The sequence below is a fragment of the Chionomys nivalis genome, chromosome 11 (assembly GCF_950005125.1).
Source record: "Chionomys nivalis chromosome 11, mChiNiv1.1, whole genome shotgun sequence".
NCBI classification, from domain to species: Eukaryota; Metazoa; Chordata; class Mammalia; order Rodentia; family Cricetidae; genus Chionomys; species Chionomys nivalis.
The window spans coordinates 32,227,518-32,252,749 of NC_080096.1; the positions used below are offsets into that span (position 1 = coordinate 32,227,518).

Sequence of the window (25,232 nt, forward strand, 5' to 3'; positions counted from 1 at the left end):
CCTGTTGGCTTTCCCAGTGTCCTACAGCAAAGGATGCTTATGTATTCTTGGGAAGTTGGTGACTGGTAGATGGATGAGTTTCCTGGTGGCTCCAACATCCATCCCAAGTGCCTGTCAACTTTGGAGTCCCTTGGGTTAGTTTCTGGCTACCTACTAGGGAGATGCGCTAGTGAATCTAGTCTTTGACTCTCCTGGGTTCTGGACCATATTGTATGATTGAGCCCTGGGGGAATTTCTGTATGATTTACTATCTTTGGAAATGGTATCTGTGAAAGAGTATTGCTCTTCCCTGTTCTGACCCCAGCCCCTGGATTGGGTTTCATTTACTCTTCCTGGTGTTGTTTATTAGGTTGCTATGGGGTGCCCCCCGCAAAGGCTTCTGAAGAATGGATGTGTTCTCGGTGTTCAGCCAATGCTCTGGAGGAAGTGAGTATCCCCTAACCTTCCCATCTTCTCCAGAAGACCGGGGTGGCTTCAGGGCTAGCCTCTTTCCATGCTGGACATCATTTATGTCCACAGCAGTTAGCTTAGGATTTGGTACTTCGTGATGTCAGAGTGGATCTGGAAGCTGTTGGCTCTGGGGGGAGTGGGGGAAGACCAGGTAGCTGCCCTGTGGAGGAGCTGTCACTCCCTTTGAAGAAATCAGCTCTAGGTTTGGAGTCTCAGAATGGGGCTCAAATGATTCGTTACACAGTTATAGTCATGCATTATGGCCTGTCTCTCACAGGGGAGCCCTGACTACAGGGCATGCATCCGAAGACCCACCTGCCATCATATTGCTTTCTCATGCAGTTTAGAAGGTGTCTGCAGGAAGTCTGGGGTGGGGGGCACATTGTATGGGAATGAATTGCTGGTAACCGTTTTCCTCCTCCTTTCTGGGCAGGACTGCTGTTTGTGCTCATTGCGTGGCGGGGCCCTGCAGAGAGCCAACGATGACAGGTGAGGTCTGAGGTTCGTGATGCCCAGTTCTGAAGCAGCATGCACGGTGCTGTGAGGGTGGGAGCTGCTCCCGAGTGAGCATCTCCTCATTCTAACAAGCAGCCCTATACTGCCTGCCTAACTTCATTTTCCCCTCAGGGGCAGAGATGTAAGTAGCATCCTTCTTTGAGAGGCGCTGGCAACAAATGCCGGCAGATGATGGCCCTGTGAGAATGATGCAGACATTTTGTGGCCTGGAAGTCAGGACACTAACCTTGTTACAGTTGGCTGGCTAATGAGGCAGCCTTCCTTCGTTCCTTCCTTCCTTCCTTCCTTCCTTCTTTTTTTTTTTTTTTTCTCTGTGGTTTTGTAGCCTGTCCTGGAACTAGCTCTTGTAGACCAGGCTGGTCTCGAACTCACAGAGATTCGCCTGCCTTTGCCTCCCAAGTGCTGGGATTAAAGGCGTGCGCCACCACCGCCCGGCTCCTTTCTTCCTTTTTGTCATTTTTTTGGTTTTTTTTTTTTTTTTTTTGAGACAGGGTTTCTCTGTAGCCCTGGCTGTCCTGGAACTAGCTCTGTAGATCAGGTTGGCCTTGAACTCACAGAGATCCACCTGCCTCTGCCTCCTGAGTGTTGGGATTAAAGGCATGTGCCACTATGCCCAGCTTTCTTCCCCCTTTTTAAAATCATAATTTTATGTGTATAGAAGTTTTGCCTGCATGTATATCTTATACACAGGTTTCCACAGAAGCCAGAAGAGAACTTTGGGTCTCCTGGGACTAGAGTTATAAATGGTTGTAAATCACAGGGTCTCCTGAAATTTACTGTGTAATCCTTGTTGATGTCTAACTGGTGATCCTCCTGCCTCAGCCTCCCATGGACTGAGATTACAGACATGTACCAAGCACTTTCCCAAAGAGCGAGCTTTCCCCAGCCAGACTTGGTGTTTGGAGGACAGGCAGATGCCCTCAAGGGAACAGTTGGACACTGGGGAGAGCTTAGGCAGGCCGCCAACTGTTGAACCTACAGATGTTTCTGGGCGTCTTAGCAGTCATACAGCTGATTCTCATCGAGTCGTATCTTTGTGCTCCATCTCAGATTTCCCTTCTCTGAGGGTTTGCTCCTGAGGGGCTTCTGTCTAGGGAGTTGCTCATGTGGGTTCACAGCAGCTGGTGGTGAATGGCCTGCCTCTGAGTAAAATGCCACGGTGGTCCAGCCTCCCTCCCACTTTGCAGGGCTTGCATCTTGCTGCTTGCAACAGATGACTGCTTGGCTGTGCTGTACTCCTTTAAAGGCATGCTGCTGTTAGCAGTGGTCGTTGTGATTCAGGCAGGGTAGAGCTGGCTGGTAATATTCCTTATTTAGAGTGGAAATGACTCTGCTTGAACCTCTTACCTTTGCAAAGCCTTTAATCCCTGTTCTGCCCTCAACTGCCACAAAAACAGACCTGTTCGTATTCCCAACAATAGCCCTGCCAATGGTACACACTATTTTGTTTCCATGGTTGTTGCAGGTTTTCATATGGTTGGAGCTAAGTGGGCCTGAACCCAGGGCCTTGTGCATTTGACACACACTGTCGATGGAATATCAGGCCCAGCACGGTCTGACATTAAGATATTCCACAGTCTTCCGTTTCTCCACTTGGGATGTGTCTGTTTCTCAAAAGGTGTCTGGGTGGGAAAAGCTCTGAGCTTGCTTTCTAGTTTTTGCTTCCTTGAACCCATCACAGAGTCAACTATGCTTCTGCGTATTTGCCACAGATTAGAGGGCTGATCCTGCACTGGCCGTGGGCAGAGTGCGTGCAGTATTGATGTGGTAAATGACACTTTCCCTCCTGAGTCCTGGAACCTGGCTGACCAAGTGACCTTACTGGGTGATGGAGGAAGTTCTGTCAGCAGGCCCCCCGCCTGTGGAAAGAGGTGACTGAGCCCTATTTTTATTTGGCAGATGGGTCCATGTTTCATGTGCTGTGGCAATTCTAGAAGCAAGGTTTGTCAACATCGCTGAGAGAAGTCCAGTGGATGTGAGCAAAATCCCTCTGCCCCGCTTCAAGCTGGTAAGCAGGGAAGGCCTTATGGGATTTGCATGGTTCCCCGCTGATGAGTTTGGGAGGGGTGGACGCGTTTCTACTTGACTGGTGCCTCCTCTTCCCCTTTGTTTTGGTCAGTTTGAGTCTCACCCTATGGCTAAATTACTTAATGGGGACTTACACTCGGTCTGAAGCAGGCCCTGGGTGCCCCTCGTGTTGTGGGAGGGGTTGACTCCTGGTCATTTGGTCTTGTGCATTTGGGAGGGAAAACAAGAAGAGGTGGGGGTGGGCTACCGTTCACAGAACACGTGCTCTGTCCTCTGCAGAAGTGCGTCTTCTGTAAGAAGCGGAGGAAAAGGAACGCCGGCTGCTGTGTGCAGTGTTCGCACGGCCGCTGCCCCACCGCCTTCCACGTGAGCTGCGCCCAGGCTGCGGGGGTGATGATGCAGCCCGATGACTGGCCTTTTGTCGTCTTCATCACCTGCTTCCGGCACAAGATCCCCAATTTGGAGGTGAGAAGGCACCGTGGTAGAGTCCTCTTGACAGGTTTCAGGATCATTTTCTCTGCACATGGCCAGTTTATGGTGTTGTCACACATCCTTAATGGAAAATGCTAGTGGGTTAGCAAATACGAGACGGCCCCGTCTGTCGGTACTGCTTGCCTTGCCTTCACAGTTCAGTGGCACTCAACTAACTGCGGTTTGTTGCTTTGGCTGGTCTGTTTCCTTGTGTGCTTTTCCCAGGTGAAGTCCGTGTGTGGTTCCTTACATTGTTAGTCTGAGCACCCTTTTCCTCACCCCAGGGCCAGGGACAGCACAGCAGCTCTGTGCCTGGTGAGAGATTCTGACAATTGCACATTGTCTGTAACGTTCTCTCAGTGCTGACATGTGCTGGAGATGTGGGGCATGAGGTCTAGGAGTCCTGACGGGGCACGGGTGGACAGTCGGTGGGGGCATGGATGGGGGCAGAGGCGTAGGGGAGGGACTAGGAGGAGAGGAAGGAGGAGAAACTGCAGCTGGGATGTAAAATAAATAAGTTTGTTTGTTTTAAAAAAAGAATGAACATTCGGGACTGGTTCTGGGACCCCAGCAGGTAGTCATGGGAATTGAACAGTGCCCACGGGTGAAAATCCTGGACCGCCACATTTAAGTTTCTTTTGAATGAGGAGGCCTTCCAGAATGCCCGGATTGTGAGTCACTTGTGTGCAGGTGTGCGCACGCACTGTTGTGCCCGTGGAAGTCGGGGCAGCTGTGGTAGTTGGTTTTGCCTTCCACCTGTCGAGGCTGACTCTCTCCTGTCCTCTGTACTGCGTACTCCAGGCTAGCTGGCCACCGAGCGAAGGTGACTCTCCTGGCTCCACCCCTCATCTTGAAATAGGACTGCTGTGATTCCAGATGCTTGTCACAGTGGCTGGCTTTTGTTTTGTCTTGTTTCATTTTGTTTTTCTGAGACAGTGTCTTTCTCTATAGCCTGGTCTGTCCTGGAACTCACTCTGTAGACCAGGCAGACCTCACAGATCTCTGCCTCCCAAGGGTTGGAATTAAATGTGTGTGCCATCACTGCCCGCTAACTTTAACTGTGAGTTCCTAGCACTGACCTCTATCTTCATTCAGACTTGGGTCGTAAGTGCTTTTCTGTGGGGAGCCACCTCGCCGGCCTTTGAGTATGCTCTCAGCGTCACATCAGTAGTAGTTGTTGGAGGAGAGGACGAAGAATTGAAGGAGGCAGGGGAGCCAGTCAGCCAAGGAGCAGGGGTGGTATGAAGTGAACACAGAAGCAGACCTTTGAACACATCTTACCCTGTGAGCCCACGCACAACCGGTGGAGTCGACAGCTGGGTGATTGCTGTGAAGGGGTGGAGAACAGGAAGAGAGGGAGGAGAGAGGGGTGGCTGCAGGTGCCTGAGTTACTCCTCTGAGACCTCGGAAGGATGTTCATTTGGTGAAGGTAACAGACTGTGATCGAGGGGGAGCAAGGCTGTTATTGCAGAGGGGTGAAAAGAGGAGATCAATTTTGAGGTCTGCAGAGTGTCAAGTTGAGCAGCTAGTAGGCCACCTGGCATAGGGTGGGTATCACAGCAGCTTTTGGAGGCTACTCCAACCCAGGGTTCTTTGGAAACTAGGCTCTGATGATCTCCAGCATGAAGAGCAGATCATGCTGCTTCTAAGTCACTTAGAGTCCCAGGGGACAACCCCACCCTCCCCACCCGGAAGCCAGAGTACAGCTGGGGAGGACACAGGCTCTCCACAGTGTGGCATGGTGAGTCAGGACAGAGCCAGTCCACAGCGAGGGGCGGTGGGCGAGGCGGGGGGCTCTTCATGCCCTCTGAGGTTTGAGAAAAATCATCCCTGGTAGAGTTGACCTGGGTTTCACGCTGTAGCCCCTTTATGCTTCCAGCTCGCTGTGCATCAGCTCTAACCGCAAGCCTGTGGCAGTCCCCCTACTTGTCTGGTTTCTGAGATTCCAGGTTAGCCCCATGGTGCTTTTCTCATGAAGGTGTGCACGAGACCTCAGTGGAGACAGTGGAGTGTTCTTTAACTAGAGGCTGAGGCTGTGTTGGAATAAAGCCTGAGATAGCATCAAGCTCCAGTTGGTGGCTGGGAAGCCTGAGCCTGTTCATGGAACAAGGAGGCAGATTTATGATCAACTTTAGTCCGTAGTTCCTCTACCTGCAGGCTGCTTGAACCGTGAGGGAATTCATGTTGTGTTTTTATGATCCACTCTTCCAATGTGTGTTAAGCATCTGCCACATTCCAAGCTCGGCTAGAAATCTACCCAGTCTTCATGTAGCATCATGAGGTCCATACGGTCATTTTGAAAGAGCCACGGGAAACTAGTGACGACACAGTATGTCAGAGCACAGATGGTGCAGGGGTAAAATTAGTGCAGATCAGAGATGCGGGAGAGTGGCTTGTGAGGAGCGGCAGCAGACTCGGTATTAAGAGCCAGGATGCTGGCGAGTGTACAGTATAGCATCTTGGGTGGAAGGACTAGCCGTGCAAAGGCCCTGAGCTAGGAGCATGGGTAACACTTGTTCAAGGAACAATGAAGAGGCGTGTTTGCAGCAGTGTCTGGGTAGGGTTTGAGCCATCACATTAGGGACACCACACATCACATCAACCAAAGGGGTTGTGAAGGATGGAACTTGCAGTGCCCCCTAATAATTAATGGGAGCAGTTTGTTTGGAGTAAAGGGCCTCTGGAAAGTTCAGTCCTTGTGCCCTTCTCGTGAGAAGCTAGTGCCCAGGGCATTGGGGAGTGTTGCTCAGGAGTCTAGGGCCCAGGGCCATCAACTTCCTATAAAGTCTCTGCCAGATGCTACGACACATTCCCAGACTGTATACATTAGTATGTATGACTTGGCTGGTTTCAGGGAAATCCTGAAGGTTAGTTCCTAGAGTTTTGGATAATTTATATCATGGTATGTAGACATGGTGAGCATGCCTGTAATCTTAGTGCTTGGGAAGCTAAGGCAGGAGATTGTTGCAGATTCGAGAACAGAACAACCAAAGAAAAAGACAGTATTATCTAGAAACCAGTTGACTTGGTGCTCAGGTGAACAGAGTTTACAGAGGAAACATGGCCCTGACTGGAATGTTGGAAAGGCCTGTTTCAACTTCCTCTCAGTCCTGCTTTTTCCCCACTTAACCCTCTTCCCTGCTGTGCCCATGAAGGGGAGCTTATCAGACCTGTCAGTGCCGTCTGTGAGTAACCCAGGCTGTTTCTTCCAGCGTGCTAAGGGGGCCTTGCTGAGCATCACGGCCGGCCAGAAGGTCATCAGCAAGCACAAGAACGGGCGCTTCTACCAGTGCGAGGTGGTCAGACTCACCACCGAGACCTTCTATGAAGTCAACTTTGATGATGGCTCCTTCAGTGACAACCTTTATCCCGAGGACATTGTGGTAATGTCTGGGAGCAGTTGGGGACTGGGATGTCTCAGTGTTTCTAGTTGCTTGACTGTGGTCTCTTCCCCATCCCCTTTGGTTCCCAAATAGATGAAGCATTCATTCCCGGGTTCCTTTTCAAGGAAGAGTTTAAGTGCTAGGGTGCGCTGCTTCCTTCCCCTAGAAGTTCATGCATTTTCTGCAGTTCTTTGAAGTATGTGTATATCTCAGACTAAACTATCCCTGGTGGCATCTAGTGCAGGATGTGAGCCCGCACTCTGGAAGCAAACCAGTTATGTGTGATACAGCTTCATTGCATAATATCTGTGATTTTTCAAAAGAATGATCCAGCCCCCTCTTCTGCCATGCATTATTGGGATGTGTATGTTGTTTTCTCTAGGCTCTTCTTAGGTGAGGGTTTCAGAGCTACCCAGAAACTCCTCACCCCCGAGACACTAGAGCCCTACCTGGAACTGGGCCTGTGTTTCCTGGCTCAGTATTCAGTGCTGAGCTCGGGTTCCTCAGCTTTTGCCCTTCCTTTTCACATGCTGAGCCTAAGCACGCAGCCCAGAAGAGCAAAGCCATCCCTCTGAATGGTTTGGGTCTCCCTCCACACGTTTAGACTACATCAGCAGCTTCATTGCCAAACAGATTATTAATAGTGTCCTATTGCTGTGACAAAACACCATGACCAAGGCAACTTAGAAAAGAAGGCACTTAATTTGGGGCTTGTATTTTCAGAGTCCACAATGCAAAGGCACGGCAGCAAGAACAACTAAGAGTTCACTGCTTGATCTGCACACCCGACACAGGGTGACACACACACACACACAAACACACACACAACACACACACCATGGCTAAGAGTCTTGAAAGCTTGGAGCCCTCTCCCAGAGTAATACACCTTCTCCGTCTAGGCCGCATCTCCTAATCCTGTCCAAGCAGTTCACCAACCAAGACCATGCAATAAATGTGGGCTCAGGGGGCCATTCTCATTCAGACCACCATTTCATCACTGCTCTGAGACCTGGCCTTTTTACCCCTTTAAATTTTGTATGCCCAGTGGTAACGAATACAGTAGAATATACGAAAGCTTCGTGTTTTTGCTTTGATTTGCACACATGGCCTGCTTTTTATACGCATCATAGATTTTGCTGGGAATGTCAACATGACAAAAGGCTAGTGGTTCGTTCTTTCTTTCTTTCTTTCTTTCTTTCTTTCTTTCTTTCTTTCTTTCTTTCATTTCTTTATTTCTTTTTCTTCTTGGGGGGGGGTGATGGAATGAGGGTCAGAGCTACATCCCAAGATATTGTGTTTTTCGTTTTACACCAGGCTACACTGCTTAACCAAAATTGGACTACTCAGGCTCCTCTGCCCGTCCCCTGGCTGTGCATCACCACGCTCAGCTAGATGATTTTTCCTTCCGTGTCTGTCTCAAGACTGTATTTCCTAGAACACACTCACATACAGTTCAAGGACTCCTCATAGCAGAACCCAGAGAAGCTTCAGAAGCACCGCTGGAGGACACAGGGACCGTGGAGTCTAGAGCCCACACACACCTCTCCTGTGTGCTTGCTATGTTGGCTAAGTTTACCATACCCGTTTGGTGTTGTTTTTTGTTTTTGTTCACCTAGAAGCAGCAGGGATTGGGCAGATGAAATGAGACCAACCCTGTGACTTATTACCACTTTCTACCTAGACAAGCTGCTTTTCCTGGGGCCCCTGAGCAGGAGCCTGTCCTGGCCCTTCCTCCCTAAGCCAGGGTCGCTCCCACTGTGATTGGGTGGAGCCACTCTTCACTCCCCTCTGCTCTTTCTTCAGAGTCAGGACTGTCTCCAGCTGGGGCCTCCTGCTGAAGGTGAAGTGGTTCAAGTGAGATGGACAGATGGTCAAGTCTATGGGGCCAAGTTTGTGGCCTCCCACCCCATCCAGATGTACCAGGTAGCCAAAGGTTCTTGAATGGGAGCTTGAATGTGGGAGCGTTTCCTCTTGGGCAGGCTTGTCTTTGCTCTTGGGGACTTGCAGGTCCTAACAGTCCTCACAGATTTGGAGCTCTGCCTTGCGTCCACTGGGCTTTCAGACACGGCTGTCCTTCCTACCACGCTCCTTCCTCTAGCTATAGGAGATTGCCACTGTGCACACAGGTCCAGCAAGGCTCCGGTACGCTAGCTAAAGGCCTTTGTTTGCTTGGCAGGTGGAGTTTGAGGATGGCTCACAGCTTGTGGTTAAGAGAGATGACGTATACACACTGGATGAGGAGCTTCCCAAGAGAGTCAAGTCTAGACTGGTGAGTGTATGCTTTCTGTGCCCTTAGCTCCTGTCTCAGCGGGGACAAGAACAAGGCAGAAACACGTCCTTTTGGTGGTTCTGGGTCCTGAGTGGTCTCAGAATGATCATTTATTTACCTTTTGTCTTGTAGTCGGTAGCTTCAGACATGCGTTTCAATGAGATTTTCACAGAGAAGGAAGTAAAGCAAGAAAAGAAAAGGCAACGGGTCATCAACTCAAGGTACCGGGAGGATTACATCGAGCCAGCACTGTACCGGGCCATCATGGAGTAGATGCTTCCTGGGTCTAAGAGGTTCCCAGCCATCAAGGCGAGAGCACTCAAGGGTTCCACAGCACAGCAGATACTTGGAACTCAGAAGTCTCAAAAAGTAAAGCTGTACAAAGAAAAGGAATGAAATGTACGACCCCATCACCTCACTCCACCCTCATTGGATTCTGTCATGAAGACAAGCCTTTCGGGATACTTGGCAACAGTGCTGATCTCCCACTGAGGGGCCGACACTGGAATGCCGTGACTGCATCGGCCCCCCCAGTCCAAACAGGGGTCAGCTGTGCCTGCTGGGCCGATTGCCCTGTTCCTGGCCCAGAATGTAGCTTCCTTCCGCCCACCTGCATCAGCAAGGCAGAGATGCTGGTGCTTGCCCTGATCCCCTTTTGTATTTATGTGTGTGTGCGTGTGCATGTGTGAGTGTATGTGTGTGTGTATGCTCGTGTGCTTGGTCTGGACCAGCTTCTGACAGCCCCTAGCCTTCACTTTCTTCTTTGCCTCTGCAGGGCAAACAAAATGTGAAATTGTGCCCTCAGCTGAGCTGAGTCAGGGCCTGGGGGATGGCTAGAGTGGGTACCATCTGTCCCTGCTTGGACTGGTTTCAGGAGAGGGCTGGCGAAGCTGCAGGATTGAGGCGCTAAGGAGCTGACTGCCACCTCTTTGTCTGCCCTTGAAGTAGAACTCAGAGGTTACCTACTATGTGCCCACAAACTTTAGGCACGGAGCCCCCGTGGCACAGTATTAGAGGGTGTGGGTGGGGACTACCTTGAAGGGAGAATTTTAATGATGGAAACAGGCAGAGCCTGGTGGGAGATTTTTGTCCAGAGGAAATTACAGTTATGCAGGGGCTATGGGGTTAGGATGAACTGGGGCCACTGGAGGCCTGGGGCAGGTGTAGCTTTGCCCTTGATCAGGGGTGGGGGGATTGATTGAGGGTGGGGGGTGGGACTAGAGGGCAACATTGAAGGGGTTAAACAGGTTTTTGCTCCTCTTAAATTTGTTTGCCTGGGCCCAGTATTGGAGGGCTTCATACCTTGCTCTGTATACAGGAGTCAGATTTATAATACTTCCCCTTTTTTGTTACGTATGAACTCTATAAACCAAATTATTTTGAAAACTGGTGCATTACCTTGTCCTTAGCAATAAAATGTATTGAACAGAGGATGCACTGTGGTCTGCCCCACGGAGCCCAAGTGGCCCAGGGTCAGGCTCTGGAGCAGGGCTTGGGAAGCTGTCCACACAGGTGGGTGCGGTCCTTCTGTATTAGGCATCCAGGACCTGTAGCTACTGGTGCCTCTTCCTGCTGCTCCTGGAGGAGGTAATGGAAACTATCAGGCGGCAGTCTTCTCTGGAACCCCATCTGGTGGCCTCTCGCTGCCATTCGTGTAGAACCGGGAGTGTATGCTTAGGTACTTGAAAAGCTGGAGACTTGAAAAGCTGTGGGGGTGCAGACCCTGCTCTCTGCAATGCCTGTAGCTGTGGAGTGTAGTTGCCCAGGTGACTAGGTGAGCCTGAGCTGTGGAGTGTAGTTGCCCAGGTGACTAGGTGAGCCTGAGCTGTGAAGTGTAGTTGCCCACGTGACTAGGTGAGCCTGAGCTGGGGAGTAGTTGGTGAGATGACTAGGTGAGCCCGAGCTGTGGAGTGTAGTTGCCCAGGTGACTAGGTGACCCTGATCCGGGCAGTGTAGTTGCCCAGGTGACTAGGTGAGCCCGAGCTGTGGAACAGTTGCAGGACTTCTGCACAGTGCAGCTGCTCCAGCTGGCCTTACTTGTGCTCCTGCAGCGGACTATGTGCCTACAGAAAGGCACAGTGCTTCTTTGTATCCCTGGAACCTGGGAGGTGGCTACTGCTTGGTATTAGTTATGGAGAAAGGGAAGAACAGAGTTGGAAAAATGCTGTTCAAAGTTAATTCCACAGAGCCACAGAGGCTGACCTCTGTTCTTCCTCAGAGATTCTCAGGGGCGTATGCCTGGGGAAACCAGGCAGGGCTAAGCTTTCCTGGAATGGTAAGTGGGACCCAGAAGCATACATCTTCAGGAGGGAGGAACACAACTTTTTCAGACATCCATAGTTCCTGTGATGCTGAAGGACCTGCTAATTGGGTGCTTGGTGTAATCCCAGCTCTGTGGGAACTGAAGATCGAATAAGTCTTTGTATTAGCAAACATCCATCCACAGCCCTTTCCTCTCTCCCCAAAAGATGGACCCACGATGGGATGGAGAGATGGCTTAGCCATTAAGAGCACTTGCTCTTACAGGAGATCCAGGTTCAGTTCCCAACTACCCACTTGGTGACTGGCTTCTGCCCATAACTCCAGTTCTAGGGGTTCTAAGGCCCTCTTCTGGCCTCCACAGACACCAGAACATGCATGCATAGTAAAAGAACAAAAACACAGGAGCCCACCAAGTTGTCCAGGCTGGTCTTGAGTGTTTAATCCTGCTTCAGCTTACAGAGTAGTTAAGTACACACCATCTCTGCCATGCTTGGCTAAGTCGGCCATTTAAAAACACTTGGCCGGTGGAAAACTCCAGCTCAAACACGTGATGGGACTTTCCCAAATCTCATGAAACTGCCCTGTGGGGTTTTTGTTCTGGGCCTTGAACTTTTAAATTTGGTTCTTTGCTAGACACTTCTAGCCTGCGCAGTCAAGTCTGGGCTCATGAATGACCACAGCCAAAGGTTGCATGAGCTTCACGGCAGCTTTTTGCCAAAGCAAAAGATCGCCTTATGTAGAGTAGGGTGCAATGTTTGGGTTGGCATCCAAGAGTTAAGTCCCCACCTCCTCTAAGGGGAAATTCTGCCTTAGGTGGTTTATGCGCTCTGCAGCGTGATGAGGCCCTCCTGAACTGCTGGTCATGTGGGTTGGCCTTGTGGCCCATCTGCGACATTTATGCGAGGCTCAACAATTATAACGAGCGCGCTCTGGGTTTAGGTGGCCTCTTACCCTCACAGGATTGGACAGGGCCTTCAGAGGCTTCTGGGGGTCAGATCACGACCACTGGCATCAGGAAACAAGCCCACGGGGGGGCTGGGTCTTCCAGCGGCCCAGTCTGACAATAGAGCGGTGGGGTAGGGATAGGAGACTTCCTCTGGGAACCGGAGGGGTCCTGACCGCAGCGGGGCTGCCGCACGATCGACAGCTCCACGCTGCGCTTCTCCCCAATCCCAACTCCCGCAGCCCGCGATGTGGGGCGGACTCGGCCTCCGACTTCCATTGGGTCTCTCGGGTCCGGGCCCGCCCACCCCTGCGGCGAAGCCCCGCATTGGCCTGCCCGGTGCCCCGCCCGGTTCCGGTGTGCCCATTGGTTGCTGATGCCCGACCCCCGGCGCGGCCGCCGAGGCGGACCGCGGGATTGGTGGTCCCGCCGCTGCGTCCTCACCATGGCGGCGCCCGTGCAGCCCGCCGCGTCCTGGGCACCCGCCGGGGTCCCCTCGGCTGTCCCCGCTATTCGGGCTGCAGCCACCTCCCCGCTCCGCGTGCGCCCTGGCGCCGCCCGACCCCGGCCTCCCTCTCCGCTGCGGTAAGGCCTGCCCCGCGCCCCGACGCAGTTCTCGGCCGCCGCGCCCCTCCCCCGGTCAGCGGCCCGATCTGCACTGGGGACCGAAGCTCGGGCCAGGGTGGGGGCCAGGCCTGAGGAGGGCCGTGCTAGCGGGGCCGAGCGCGCAGAGGTCACCTGCGTGCTGCGCCCCGGAGCGCGCGAGTCTGGGCGCAGGGGAGGGACGCGGTCACCCGCTACCCCCTGTGGGACGAGCGCAGGAAAGTCCTGGGAAAACCTAGCGGGAGGCAGCAAGAGTAGCGGTTGTCATAATAGCCTTCCCCGGGGCCAGATCCTCGGAGTGACCGGGTCAGTTTGTCAAAGTACGTCTTCTCGCTACCTTTCCTCCTGGAGTGTTTCCCCATTGTCTTCTCGGTGATCTTGTTTGCGAGAGAAAATCTTGGCGAGGTTGACAGATTTGGTTATGAGGATGTCCCACTGATGTGTTTAGACTCCTTTTTACAACAGCACTAATTTTTATGATTCCTCAATAAACCTCATTTACGTTTGTTTTTCTCGCGTATGGGGAGGAAGTGAAAACGGTAAAACTGAGTCACCATAATTAGCCAAGGGAGTGACCCGGTGGCGGGAGACAGCTGTTATCCCAGAAAGTAAAGAGTACTTAACACATTTCTGTGAGGCTCTTTGAGTTATTGGTACCATAGGTAGTGTACCATGAAGATAAAAAGCCCACGAATTAAGTTCCCGCTATGTAGCACCGTAGACGTAAACGTCATGACGATTTCAGTTGTGTCCGTGAACTTTCAACTAAAGACTCAGACGAATGGTAGCCCGGGACGTTAGGTACACACATGTAATAGTTAGCACCCAGAAGCTGAAACAGTGCTGGGCTACTAAAATAATACCTGGTCAACAAGAGCCACATAAAAGACCCAGTCTCAGAAGACAGAAAAAGAAAGAAAGAAAAAAAAAAGATCGAGGATTAAAACCTGGATCAGAACCTTGTAACCAAACAGGAGTTTCCCAGAATCTAAGGTAATGGACAGTTTGAAATACGAAGTGGTGCCAGTTTCTCCATTTCACAAGTCTGAAGTCTGTGTCTCATGACAAGTAAGTTATTAAGGATAAAACAAGGCAAGTGTTTCTTAGAAACTAATTGGTGCCCATAACAGTCAAGTGTCTACTGAGTACATGTTTTGTGCAAGGCATTGACTGGAGGGAAACTCCGACAAGGAAATTAGAATCTGGAACATGTTCTCATGCCCTATGTAGAATAGTTGTGTGAACGAAGCACACACAAATGATAGCTTATGGTGTGGTTTCTAGAATTCCAAGATGGTAGGTGCTGTGAGAAATCTAGAGGGGAGGTGAGTGCGTTAAGGAAGGGTTTTTGGAGGAACTGAAGTTTTGAGCTGAGCCACAGGGAGTGGAAAGACTGCCTGGAGGAGAAGTGAGCCGAGGAAAAGTGGGGATGGGGAATGTGTAGGGGCACTCAGGATTGCGTGTGGGTGCTTCCAGGGGTTTTTAGTAGAAAAAGAAGCAGAGACGAGGCTCTCCAAAAGGCAAGCTGGGGGCTGGGGATGTAGTTCAGTTGCTAGAGTCCTTATCTGGCACACAAGGAGCCCTGGATTTGATCGTCAAGACCACATAAAAGCAGGTATGGTGGTACTCTTGCCTGTAATCATAATATGTTGGAGGTAGAGACAGGAGGATTAGAAGTTCAAAGTCCTCCCTGCCTACATAGTGAGCTTGAGGCCAGTCTAGGCTGCTAGTGACCCCGCTCCTAAACAGAAACAGAATCAAAAGGCAGGTTGAAGAGGCACCTTCGTCCTGTGAGGAGCAGGGGATAAACAGATGGCCGTATGGACCTGGACATCTCAGTAACGCGGTAAGTGGCAGTTAGGTTGTATTGTCATATTATAGTTAGCCCGAGCCACCACAAAGCTGTAGTCAGAGTGGCTTCTTGCCTTCATTTATTGGCGTCGTGCAGTTGGTGCCAGGTCCCAGGGCTGCCACCGCACTGCCCTGCCGTCAACTCTTAGGGTCATCATACTGGTTTGGGGCCTGCTGTTCCTGGGAATTGCCCCAGCAGCCCCCTGATCATGTTTTTCTTTCTCCCGGGTAATCCTCTCTCACCATTACTCATGGGCGTGCCACCGCTGCTTTCGGCAGCTCCTTACTGTTGGGTTAGGCCCTGGGCAGCCTGGCATCAGCAGCTTATTGCCATACCTACCCTTTGATAGATCGTATTTTCCAGGTCGGTAGAGCCGTTTGGCTTTGTGTTTTGTTGTTTGAGCTCCAGTGTATTTGCACATTTGGCTCTTTCGGTCTTAAATGACCCCCTTCCTTCTCAGTCATTGCCCCTGGCTGGCATTTTATGGCTGTTTGACAGGGAACTTCCTCTCTAAAAGCCTTTTTGTACTCTTCCCTCCCCCCCCTCTAAATGTGCTCTCTCTAATTCTGGGGGCTCTGCCTTTTGTATTTGTGTGTGTGTGTGTGTGTGTGTAACAAGATCTTGTCTGGTGCAGGCTGGTCTTGAACACTTCTCTCTCTCTTTCTTTCTAAGCTTTTCGAGACAGGATTTCTCTGTGTAGCCCAGGCTGGCCTCAAACTCACAAAGATCTGCCTGCCTCTGCCTCCTGAGTGCTGCTTTATATTAAAGGCGTACGCCACCACCACCTAACTCACTTTTTTTCCTTTTTAAACAAGACCTCGTGCAGCCCAAGTCAACCTCAAACTCTGTGTTTAACTGAGGATGACCTTGAACTCAGAGTCTTCCTGTCCCCTCACCTCTGCCGCCATGCTGGGCTTAGAGATGGGGTCACCTGATCCCAGGCTTCCAAATTTGCCCTTTTGCAGTAATTGCTTGCCTGTCTCCTCCACTCGTAGCATAAGATGCACTTTTTAAAGGCATGGACTGTCTTCTCTGTTATCTGGCACAGTGTTTTTACATAGTAGGTACGTGGCATATGTATTTTGTGTAGAAAATAGTATTTTGATGCAGGCGATACTATAGTTACTGTCTGCTGCTCCTGTCCACTGTAATTACTGGTCTTGCAGTATACTTAAAAACTGTTCTAACTAAAAGAAAAACAGGCAGAGGTGGGGTGTCTGGGGTGACTCAGTTGGTAGAGTGCTGGTTTGTGAGGCTTCGCGTTCCATCCCCAGCACTTGGTAAGCAGGGTGTTGTTGTACATGCCTGTAACCCCAGCATTCTGAAGGTGGAAGCAGGAAGATTGGACGATGAAGATGGGGCCGTCCAGATGTCTGAGTTGGTAAAGGCATTTGCTGCCAAGCCTCGTGACCTGAGTTTGATTCCTGGAACACCCACATGTTAGAAGAGAAGAACTGACCCCTACAAATGTCCTCTGGCTGCCACATGGGTGCTGTTTGGTGGGTAAACAAAATGAGACAAAAGTTTAAAAACAAAAGTTGAAGCTATTCTTCAACTGTTTGTGGATTTTGAGACCAGCCTGGGCTATGGGATCTTGTCCCCTACTTCCACCCTCAAAAAGAAAAGAAAATAGCCTTGAAGTGGGATAGCTACAAAAGCATCCTTTGTGCAACAATCAAAATATTTGTCGTAAAGCAGGTAAATAAAGTTGGCTGTATGAGAAGATGCTTTCCTGAGAGATGTGGGGTATTGGTTTGAGCAGTTTAGAGTAAAGGAAGTCTCCATATCTTGGTGACTTAACAAAACCAAAGTTGACTCCCTGTTCTTGCTGCCCATTTGTCACAAGTATACAGAGAGCTGTCTGCTGGTCACACGAGCTCAGTGGTGGAGAAGGTTGGAAATGGGTGGTCGAATGGGTACCAGCTTTTATAGCTTCAGTTCTGCCACTTTTACTTGTATTTCATCTGTCAAAGTGTGGCACATGGCCTTGCCTGACTTTATTTATTTATTTATTTATTTATTTATTTATTTATTTATTTTTTTGGTTTTTCGAGACCGGGTTTCTCTGTGGTTTTGGAGCCTGTCCTGGAACTACCTTGCCTGACTTTAAAGCAGGGTCAGGAATGGCAGACTTCACTTAAGACTAATGCAAAAAGCCCAAACTATTTTGGCTCTAAGGACTGACTTCTACACATCCTGTTGGTATTGGAGCTCAGACCATTGGAGATTAGGGCTAGTAAGGTAGGTGGGCACCATAGGCAAGTTTATAGACGTCACCGAGAAACAGAAGGGCGGGTTCAGGGCCAAAACTCCATCACATCCTGTGTAAATACTCATAAGCCAAGGCCGGAAATACAATAGATCACACTCCAATTATGGTGCAGCCATCCCCTAAAGTATTACTGTTGTTTTGTCTTCAGACATAGTCTCCTGTAGTTTTGGCTGGCCTGGAATCCTCTATGAACTCCTGATCCTCCTGTTTCAGTGTTCAAGTGTTCTAGCATTTTGGGGTGTCCAAAACTAAGAACAGTTAAATTAGCCTGGTACAGTAGCACGCGCCTGTACTTAGCACTCAGGAACAGAGACAGGAGGATGGAGAGTGTGAAGCTAGCATCAGAGAAACCTGTCTCAAAAATGATTAACAGGAGCCGGGTGGTGGTGGCACACACCTTTAATCCCAGCACTCGGGAGGCAGAGGCAGGGGGATCTCTGTGTTCAAGGCCTGGTCTACAGAACGAGTTCAGGACAGGCTCCAAAGCTACAGAGAAACCCTGTCTTGACTCCCCCCCCCCCACACACAATGATTAACAGGTGAGATATAGTTTAGTTAGTCAGTGTGCCTGGGGTGCACAGAGCTCCAGGTTCAGTGCCCAGCACTGTATGAACTGAGTGTGTTGAAGCATGTCTCTAATCTAGCATTCAGTCGCAGAGGTAGGAGGTTGCAGTTCCAGGTCATCCTTGGCTGCGAAGCTGGAAGCCAGCCTGGAATACATGAAGCCCTGTTGAAGAACAGTACTGATGCATGCTACTGCGTCAGACTAATTTACCTTTTTTAGTTTTGGATACCTCAGAGTGCTGTTTTATTTATTTAAAGAGAAACAATAAGTAGTCTACATCATATTTAAGCTTTTTCATTAATTCAGGGAGCGGGGAGGCAAAGGCAGGAGTCTTAGATTCAAGGGGCAGCCTGGGCTACATAAGTAAGACCCTGTCTCAGAATTTGAAATAAATAAAGTCAAGAGTATAATAATTTGAGATGCATTTAATTGGTTTAATTGGATTTAAATGAGGTTTCAAACTTGGTGCTTGGATTCCTCTGCTAACAAAGAAGCTAAGTGCTGGTTGGAGCTGATTCAGGAGATAGAAAAGCTAACTTTCTGGCTTGGGTCTTGGCACCGTCACTAACTAGCTGTCTAATATTTAACAAGTTTTTTGTTTTGTTTCTTTTTTTAACTTCCTGTGCTGGAGTTTGATCCCAGGGTCTTGTACACGCTGGATGAGACCTGTGCCTCTGAACCACATCCCGCCCAGTATCTTATCTTGTCCTTTTTGAAACAGGGTCTCAGTATATGGACCAGGCTGGTCTCAGACTGAGAGAGATCCTCCAGCCTCTGCCTCTCAAGTGCTGGAGTTAAAGGCATGAGCCACCATATCTGGCTACTATGTATCCCTTACTGTCACACTTAGATGGCAGTTAGCAGCTCTGTACCAGTCTCCAACATTGTAGTTTTATGGCCACATAGTTTAGAAAGCCACATCCCTAGTTCATTGGGAGAAACCAGCAGTTATGGTCCTGTCAACTCTCTACCCATGGGTAGCTGTTTCCTAGGCTCCCTGAGGATACCCAGATCTGAGGATGTGCAGATCTCTTACATAAGATGGTCTAGTGTTTGCCTATGACCCCACACAGCCTCTCTATACCTTGAATCACCTGTGACTATAGCCCATGATACAATGTAAATGCCTTGTAAATACTTCTTGTGCTCTGTTGTTTAGGGAACAAAGGCAAGAAAAATGTCCTTGTATGTTCGTTACAAACACTTTCTTCTTTTATTTGTTTTTTGTTGGTGGTTGACTTGGTCTTCACTGTGTAGCCCTGGAAGATCTCAAACTTGTGGTAATCTTCCTATCTCTGTCTCCTGAGTGAAGATATTACAAACTACTGCGCCTGACTCAACACATTCTTTTGTTTTGTTTTGTTTTGTTTTGTTTTGACACAGTCTCTGGCCTAGGTTGTCCTGGAATTCATTACACAGCTGAGGGTGACTTGAACTTCTCACCCTTTTGCTTCTACTTCCTAGTTGCTAAGCAGGCGTATACCACATGCCCATCAAACATAATATGCTTACAAAATTTTGATTACATATGTGTGCATGGGTATGTGTGATATGTTTATGTGTGCGTGTGAGTGCAAGTACCTGCAGAGATGAGAAAAGGGTATCGGTGGCAGGGGGTTTTGAGCTCCCTGGTGTGGATGCTGGGAACTGAATTTGGGTGCTCTTCAAGAAATATACACAAAAAGTTTTAAATACTATATTATTATTTGTGTGGGGGTGTGCCGTAGCATGCCCATAGAGGTCAGAGAATGAGTTTGTGGGTTGGTTCTCTTCCTCCACTTTTATGTGGGTTCTGGGGGTAGAAATTAGGTCCTCAGGCTTGCACGGCAAACCACTTCTGTCTACTCAACCATCTCTCCTGTTCCCAGACATTTATTTATTTATTTGTTTTAATAATTTCCATCTGTGGTTGATAGACTATGGAACCGGCAGAGATGGAGGACTGACCACCTTAGAAGAAGGGCTGACACTTAGGGTTTTGTGGATGTCTTAAAGGGGCCAGGTGTCAGGTTGGAAATATCAAATAATGGTTTTCTAGAGAAATTGATACCTAATATGAAGTCTTAATTAACCACCAGTCATTGGGTAGATGTGAGTTTAAAGGGCTTTTTTCCACAGGAAGCCACATATGCCCAGGCCTAGAGACCCAAGCACGTGGTTGTATCTTGAGGCCGCTTGTGTGGTAGAAGTGCGGACCATCTTCAGGCCGTGAGTGGAAGTGATGCAGAAGTCAGTCAAGAAGATTGAGCTAGGGCCTTGTGAGTTAAAGCTTCATCCTGAAGAGGATTAGGGGCCCAGGGAAGGATTGGACTGTAGGAAATGACATTATCAGCTTTGCCTTTCGTGACCGCTGTGGGGAGGAGGGAACAGGGGGGCTATGGTGACTTAGGAAGCTCTGAGGTTACAGCCCATGCCTACTACCGGAGTCATGAAATATTTATAGATGAGATTCCGTGAGGTGAGAGTGGAGGAAGGATGCTGGAGGCCGATCCTGTCAGATGACAGGTGTATCTGCAGGGAAGTGCAGATAAGAGCAAACCAGAGAGATTTCAGTCAGCTTCATAGTTTCTAACTATCGACTGACCTATTGGTCTTCCTGACTTTCAGATTTGAGAATTGGAGATAAAATATCTTAACTTCAAAGGGTGTTGTGATGATCGGCTAGAGTAGATGTAAAAGCCTGGGCCTGTGCTGGTAGATATGTAAGGGATCTCTGTGTGTGTGTGTCTGTCTGTCTGTCCGTCTGTCTGTCTCGTGTGTATAGATGTGTATGTGCATGTGTGTGTGTGTGTCTGTCTCGTGTGTATAGATGTGTATGTGCATGTGGAGGCCAGGTGTCATCCCTCAGGAGCTGTCCACATTGATTTTCTGAGACATGGTCCCCCTGACCTGGGGCTCTGTGACAAAGCTAAGCTGACTAGCCAGCTAACCCATGCAATCCTCCTGTCTCTCTACCGCTGGGATTCCAAATGTACACACTTGTTTATGTGGGTCCTGTGGAATCAAACTTAGGTCTTTCTGCTTTTGTGGTGAGCCCTTTACCACGGAGCCATGCCCACAGCCCCATAACAGACCTCTTGCAATAAAAACAGTGATTTTACTGTGGCTAACAGTTAGTATATGGCCCCTCAGCCGTGGTGATGTTCATTAGCCTTAAATCCCCTCACTAAAGATAACCACCATCTGCTTCATGGCTTTTTATGTCTTTGAAAGTGATTGATGCTGCTCGTCTGACAGTGTTAGGCATAAGGGAGTTATTCTTACATTAAGAAGGGAGAATTGATACGAATATTATACCAATTAAAACAGTGTTCTAAACGCTAACCAATTCTGTTCCTGGACCTCGTGCAGAAGCGGCACAGGGGTACCCCACACGTCTTGCTGCTGGTGATGATATAATGTGGTGAGCCGCTTTGTGTCTTTGCTTCTCCTTGGTCATTTCCTGACTTCTTCCCCCTTGAGATTTTATTCCACTACCGTCTTCTGGTGGCATTTTTCATAACGATGGTAATAGGGCTTAGTTCGATTTTTTTTTTCTGTCAGCTTCCTCTCTAGCCATCCTAGCTTGACCCAAGCTGCTCCGCTGAACTCTGCAGAGCTTAGCGTATTTTGTTCTGATGGCCCTGTATCTGTGGCCTTGTCAGTATTTGTGTCTGTATCAGTTTCTCTTTCCTTCCTGTCAGAGTCTCCTTCAAAATAGTGATAAGAGAGTGTTTGCTTCCTTTGCTTCCGTACAGGGTCTCTCCGTGTGGCCCTGGCTGGCCTGGAACTCACTATGAAGACCAGGCTGACCTGGAACTCACAGAGCTCTTCCTGACTCTGCCTCCTGAGTGCTGGGACTAAAGGGGCGCGCCACCATGCCCAACAAGCCTTTTTTCCTTTTAAATCTTGGGATATGTGATTGTGTGTATATATGTGTTCATGTGTGTGCGTTCAGGCCTGGGGATGCCAGTCCTCACCTTTCATCGTGTTGGATGGGATGTCTGTTACCCCTGTGCCAAGCTAGCTGATCTGTGAACTTTTGGGGATTCTCTTGCTTCCTCCTCCCATCTCATAGAAGCCCTGGGTCACTTTGACATAGGTTCAGGGGATTTGAACTTGGGTCTTTATGCTTGCAAGGTGAATGTTTTACCCCACTGAGCTATCTCTCTGCCCAAAATGTATTGTGTGTATGTGTGTGTGTGTGTGTATGTGTGTGTGTGCTTGTGCACATGTTGTGTGCATAGAGAAGTCAAAGACCAGCTTTAATTGTTCCTCAGAAGCCACTGTCTTGTTTTGTGTGTGTGTGTGTTTCTTATGAGGTAGGGTCTATTAGAACCTAGAGTTGACCAGTTAGTCTAGGCTGACTCTCTGGTGAGCCCCAGAAATCCACTAGGATCCTCCTGTCTTCCCCCTCCTCCCGCCCAGTGCTGGGATTATTATAGTGTTTGCGAGGCAGGCTTTACCCAGGAATTAGCTCCCAGCCTTTATTGCACCTGTGTTTAGAAAGTCAGGCTAGTTGGGAAACCCTGTAACTGTTTCTGAGACATTTTGGCTTTAGAATTTTTTTTTTTTTTTTTCCGAGACAGGGTTTCTCTGTGGTTTTGGAGCCTGTCCTGGAACTAGCTCTTGTAGACCAGGCTGGTCTCGAACTCACAGAGATCCGCCTGCCTCTGCCTCCTAAGTGCTGGGATTAAAGGCGTGCGCCACCACCGCCTGGCTTAGAATTTCTTTTACAGTTAAAAATATTAAATACTCCCATAGAATGTTCATCTTTGTAGGTTTTGTTGATTAATTTACTGCATTTGGGTGTATTGAATGCATTGAAAGCTAGTAGAGGGCTGGTGGGATAGCTCACTGAGTTGCCCCCAACCTCACCTCTCTCAGTCTCTGTCTCACTATGTCTGTCTGTCTGTCTCTCTCTCTCTCACACACACACACATCAATAAATCACTTTTAAAAAGTTATTAGCTACTGAGAAAACTAGCTCACAGGAATACACAGGCGTGGTTTCCAGTAGCTGTGAGAGCCTGAGAGCAGCCATTCCACATGTCATGTTGTGTAGCCCCACGACTCTGTCAGACCTTTAGTCCCATAAGTGAATGCGAATGAGGAGGAGTGTCTTAGATTATGGGAATAGAGTCCCCCAAAAGTTCTGGGATCACAGGTCCTTGGAATACACTTGGAGAAGTGCTTATGTTTGTATATGTGTGTGTGTGTGTGTGTGTGGCGTGTGTAGTATGTGTACATGAAGTATGAGAGAGTTTATAGGATGCTTTCATGCACTTCTGCTAACACAGTAAGGAGAATGGTAACACTGATTAAACCGAATCTTCTCCGTGTACTCAGCCTGGCATCCTCTGAGAAGCTAATCTCCAGCCTTTGTTGAGACAGGTGCTTTGGCAGATGTGTGTACTTTTGGCACATCGGGTAGGCACCACGATCTGAAAACTAGGAAAACCAGTATTCCTGTGGGAGGAAAGCACTGTGGTTAAGCTGCAGAAGTCTTGTGAGGGCTTGGCAGGACCATGGCTGATGAGGTCTGTTTTTCAGTGTGCATTGTGATTGATGGCCCTGCTCTGTGAATCTGATTGTTAGGAACGTGGCCACATCCACATTGGTGCCATTTAGAACGACAAGAGCCTGTCCACTAGGAAGCGAGCGTGTCCCCACCGTCCTGCACCGAGGAACCAGTGGCAGCACAATGAAAGATGAGAGAGTTGCGGCGTCTTCTTTTGGTCTACTGGTCCCTTAGCACTCCCAGACGTGTCACCCTTTGAAGGCATGTGGCCTGAAGATGGTCTTGTCACAGTTCTGTCCTGTCTCCTCCGTGTTGTGGTTTGAGCTGTCTTTCTGACACAGGTCTGCATGTTTCTGCACAGACTCCCACAGCAGTTTCTCCATGCCAGTGGGATAAGCTCGCATTCCCCAGCAGGACTTCGGTATCGGCTTCCTGGGCTCTGTTTAGCGTAGACACCACCTCTCTGAAGTGCTCCTGAACCTCATAAACACCCATTAATTACGACCACCCCATAATGTCTGAGCCGTACTTATCTTGTGGTTGGCAGCAGTTATCCCTGGGCAGGTAAATAATGGCTTTGTTTGCTCTGATAAGATAGCACAGTCCAATGGGGCTGTTCTCAGCCCTGGACACAGTGAGTTTGTTCGCCTCGCTCTGTCTGTGCTTGTTTTAAGACAGGATCTCTGTATAGCCCTGCCTGACCCGGAATTCATTATATAGATGAGGCTGGACCTGGAATTCATTATATAGATGAGGCTGGACCTGGAATTCATTATATAGATGAGGCTGGACCTGGAATTCATTATATAGATGAGGCTGGACCTGGAATTCATTATATAGATGAGGCTGGACCTGGAATTCATTATATAGATGAGGCTGGACCTGGAATTCATTATATAGATGAGGCTGGACCTAGAATTTATTATATAGATGAGGCTGGACCTGGAATTCATTATATAGATGAGGCTGGATCTAGAATTCATTATATAGACAAGGCTGGACTTAAACTCACAGAGATCCACCTGCCTCTGCCTCCTGAGTACTGGATATTAATGTTTCTTTATTTATTTTTAAAGATGAGTAGGTAAGCAATACGGAACTACTGCATAGACCTAAACACACAGTCTCTGAGAAAGAGCAGCAAGGAGCAATTAGCCCATTTCTTTTCTTTTTTTTTTTTAGAGACAGAGTTTCTATGTGTAGACCAGGCTGTCCTCAAGCTCTCTCTGTAGACCAGGCTGGCCTCGAACTCACAGAAATCTTTCTGCCTCTGTTCCCAAGTGCTGGGGATTAAAAGTGCGTGTCACCACCTACCGGCTTGTCTCACATTCTAACCGGATACTGTTCAGCACACGTAAGAGCAGACTTCTTAAGGCCGTTCTTCCAGAGGACCCAGGTTCAGGTCCCAGCACTGCATCAGGTGTCTCACGACCCTCCGTCACTGCTCCAGGGGATCTATCTGAGGCTTCTGACCTCTGCTGGCACCTGCACCCATGTGTGTATTCCCACAAACAGACAAGTAGTCGGAAAAGGGAAACCTGGATGAATAAAGGGAAAAACATCGTAGAATAATGGAACCCATCATTAAGTCTGAAGATGTCACATTGCTTCAGTTGGGTTTTGCAAAGAAACGCAACATTACGTTTTCTGTAAAGGCCCCAGTGTCTTCTTCAGTAACCCAGCTTTGATTCTAAGTGCTTTTTCTTTGCATCTGTGTTTCCAGGCTGGGTGACATGTTCCGCATCCCAGTGAGCTGGCCCGCACTCCTTAGGGGCACAGCAGTGCCCCTTTGTTTATGTATCACCAGCAGCTGCTTTTGAGTTCCAGTTTGGTTTCCAGCTTTCTGGGCATCCTGCCACCTCCCAGCCTTCCTTTCCACGCCAGCTGCCACCCCTCTTTCAGGCTGCCCAGATAGACAGGGCCAGCTTCTCAAACACTGAAGTATACTTTCTTCATCTGTACTCAGAATTCTTCTTGTTCTCGTAGATATCAAAGTTTCAAATAAAACTTATATCTCCAACTTTTTCCTCTGAACAACACTGAGACAAACAAGTAGGGGAAATATATATTATTATTATATATTACTATATAATTATATACATGTGTGTGTGTGTGCCA

At 49.0% G+C, this 25,232-nt stretch overlaps 2 protein-coding genes across 7 annotated transcripts in view; both read left to right on the forward strand.

Annotated features, from left to right (window-relative positions):
- Positions 1–10,291, forward strand: part of Kdm4a (lysine demethylase 4A) — a 45,091-nt gene extending 34,800 nt beyond the window's left edge. For all 5 annotated transcript variants that reach the window (XM_057784011.1, XM_057784013.1, XM_057784012.1 and 2 more), the window contains exons 15-22: positions 350–426; positions 884–939; positions 2,866–2,974; positions 3,274–3,459; positions 6,678–6,848; positions 8,652–8,771; positions 9,025–9,117; positions 9,250–10,291. In XM_057784011.1, coding sequence (XP_057639994.1) covers positions 350–426; positions 884–939; positions 2,866–2,974; positions 3,274–3,459; positions 6,678–6,848; positions 8,652–8,771; positions 9,025–9,117; positions 9,250–9,390 — 953 coding nt within the window. In that variant the 3' untranslated portion in view covers positions 9,391–10,291. The remainder of the gene's footprint in view (positions 1–349; positions 427–883; positions 940–2,865; positions 2,975–3,273; positions 3,460–6,677; positions 6,849–8,651; positions 8,772–9,024; positions 9,118–9,249) is intronic.
- Positions 10,292–12,709: 2,418 nt separating this feature from the next.
- Positions 12,710–25,232, forward strand: part of St3gal3 (ST3 beta-galactoside alpha-2,3-sialyltransferase 3) — a 220,504-nt gene continuing 207,981 nt past the window's right edge. For both annotated transcript variants that reach the window (XM_057784235.1, XM_057784238.1), the window contains exon 1: positions 12,710–12,907. The gene's annotated coding sequence lies outside the window, so the exon portion shown is untranslated. The remainder of the gene's footprint in view (positions 12,908–25,232) is intronic.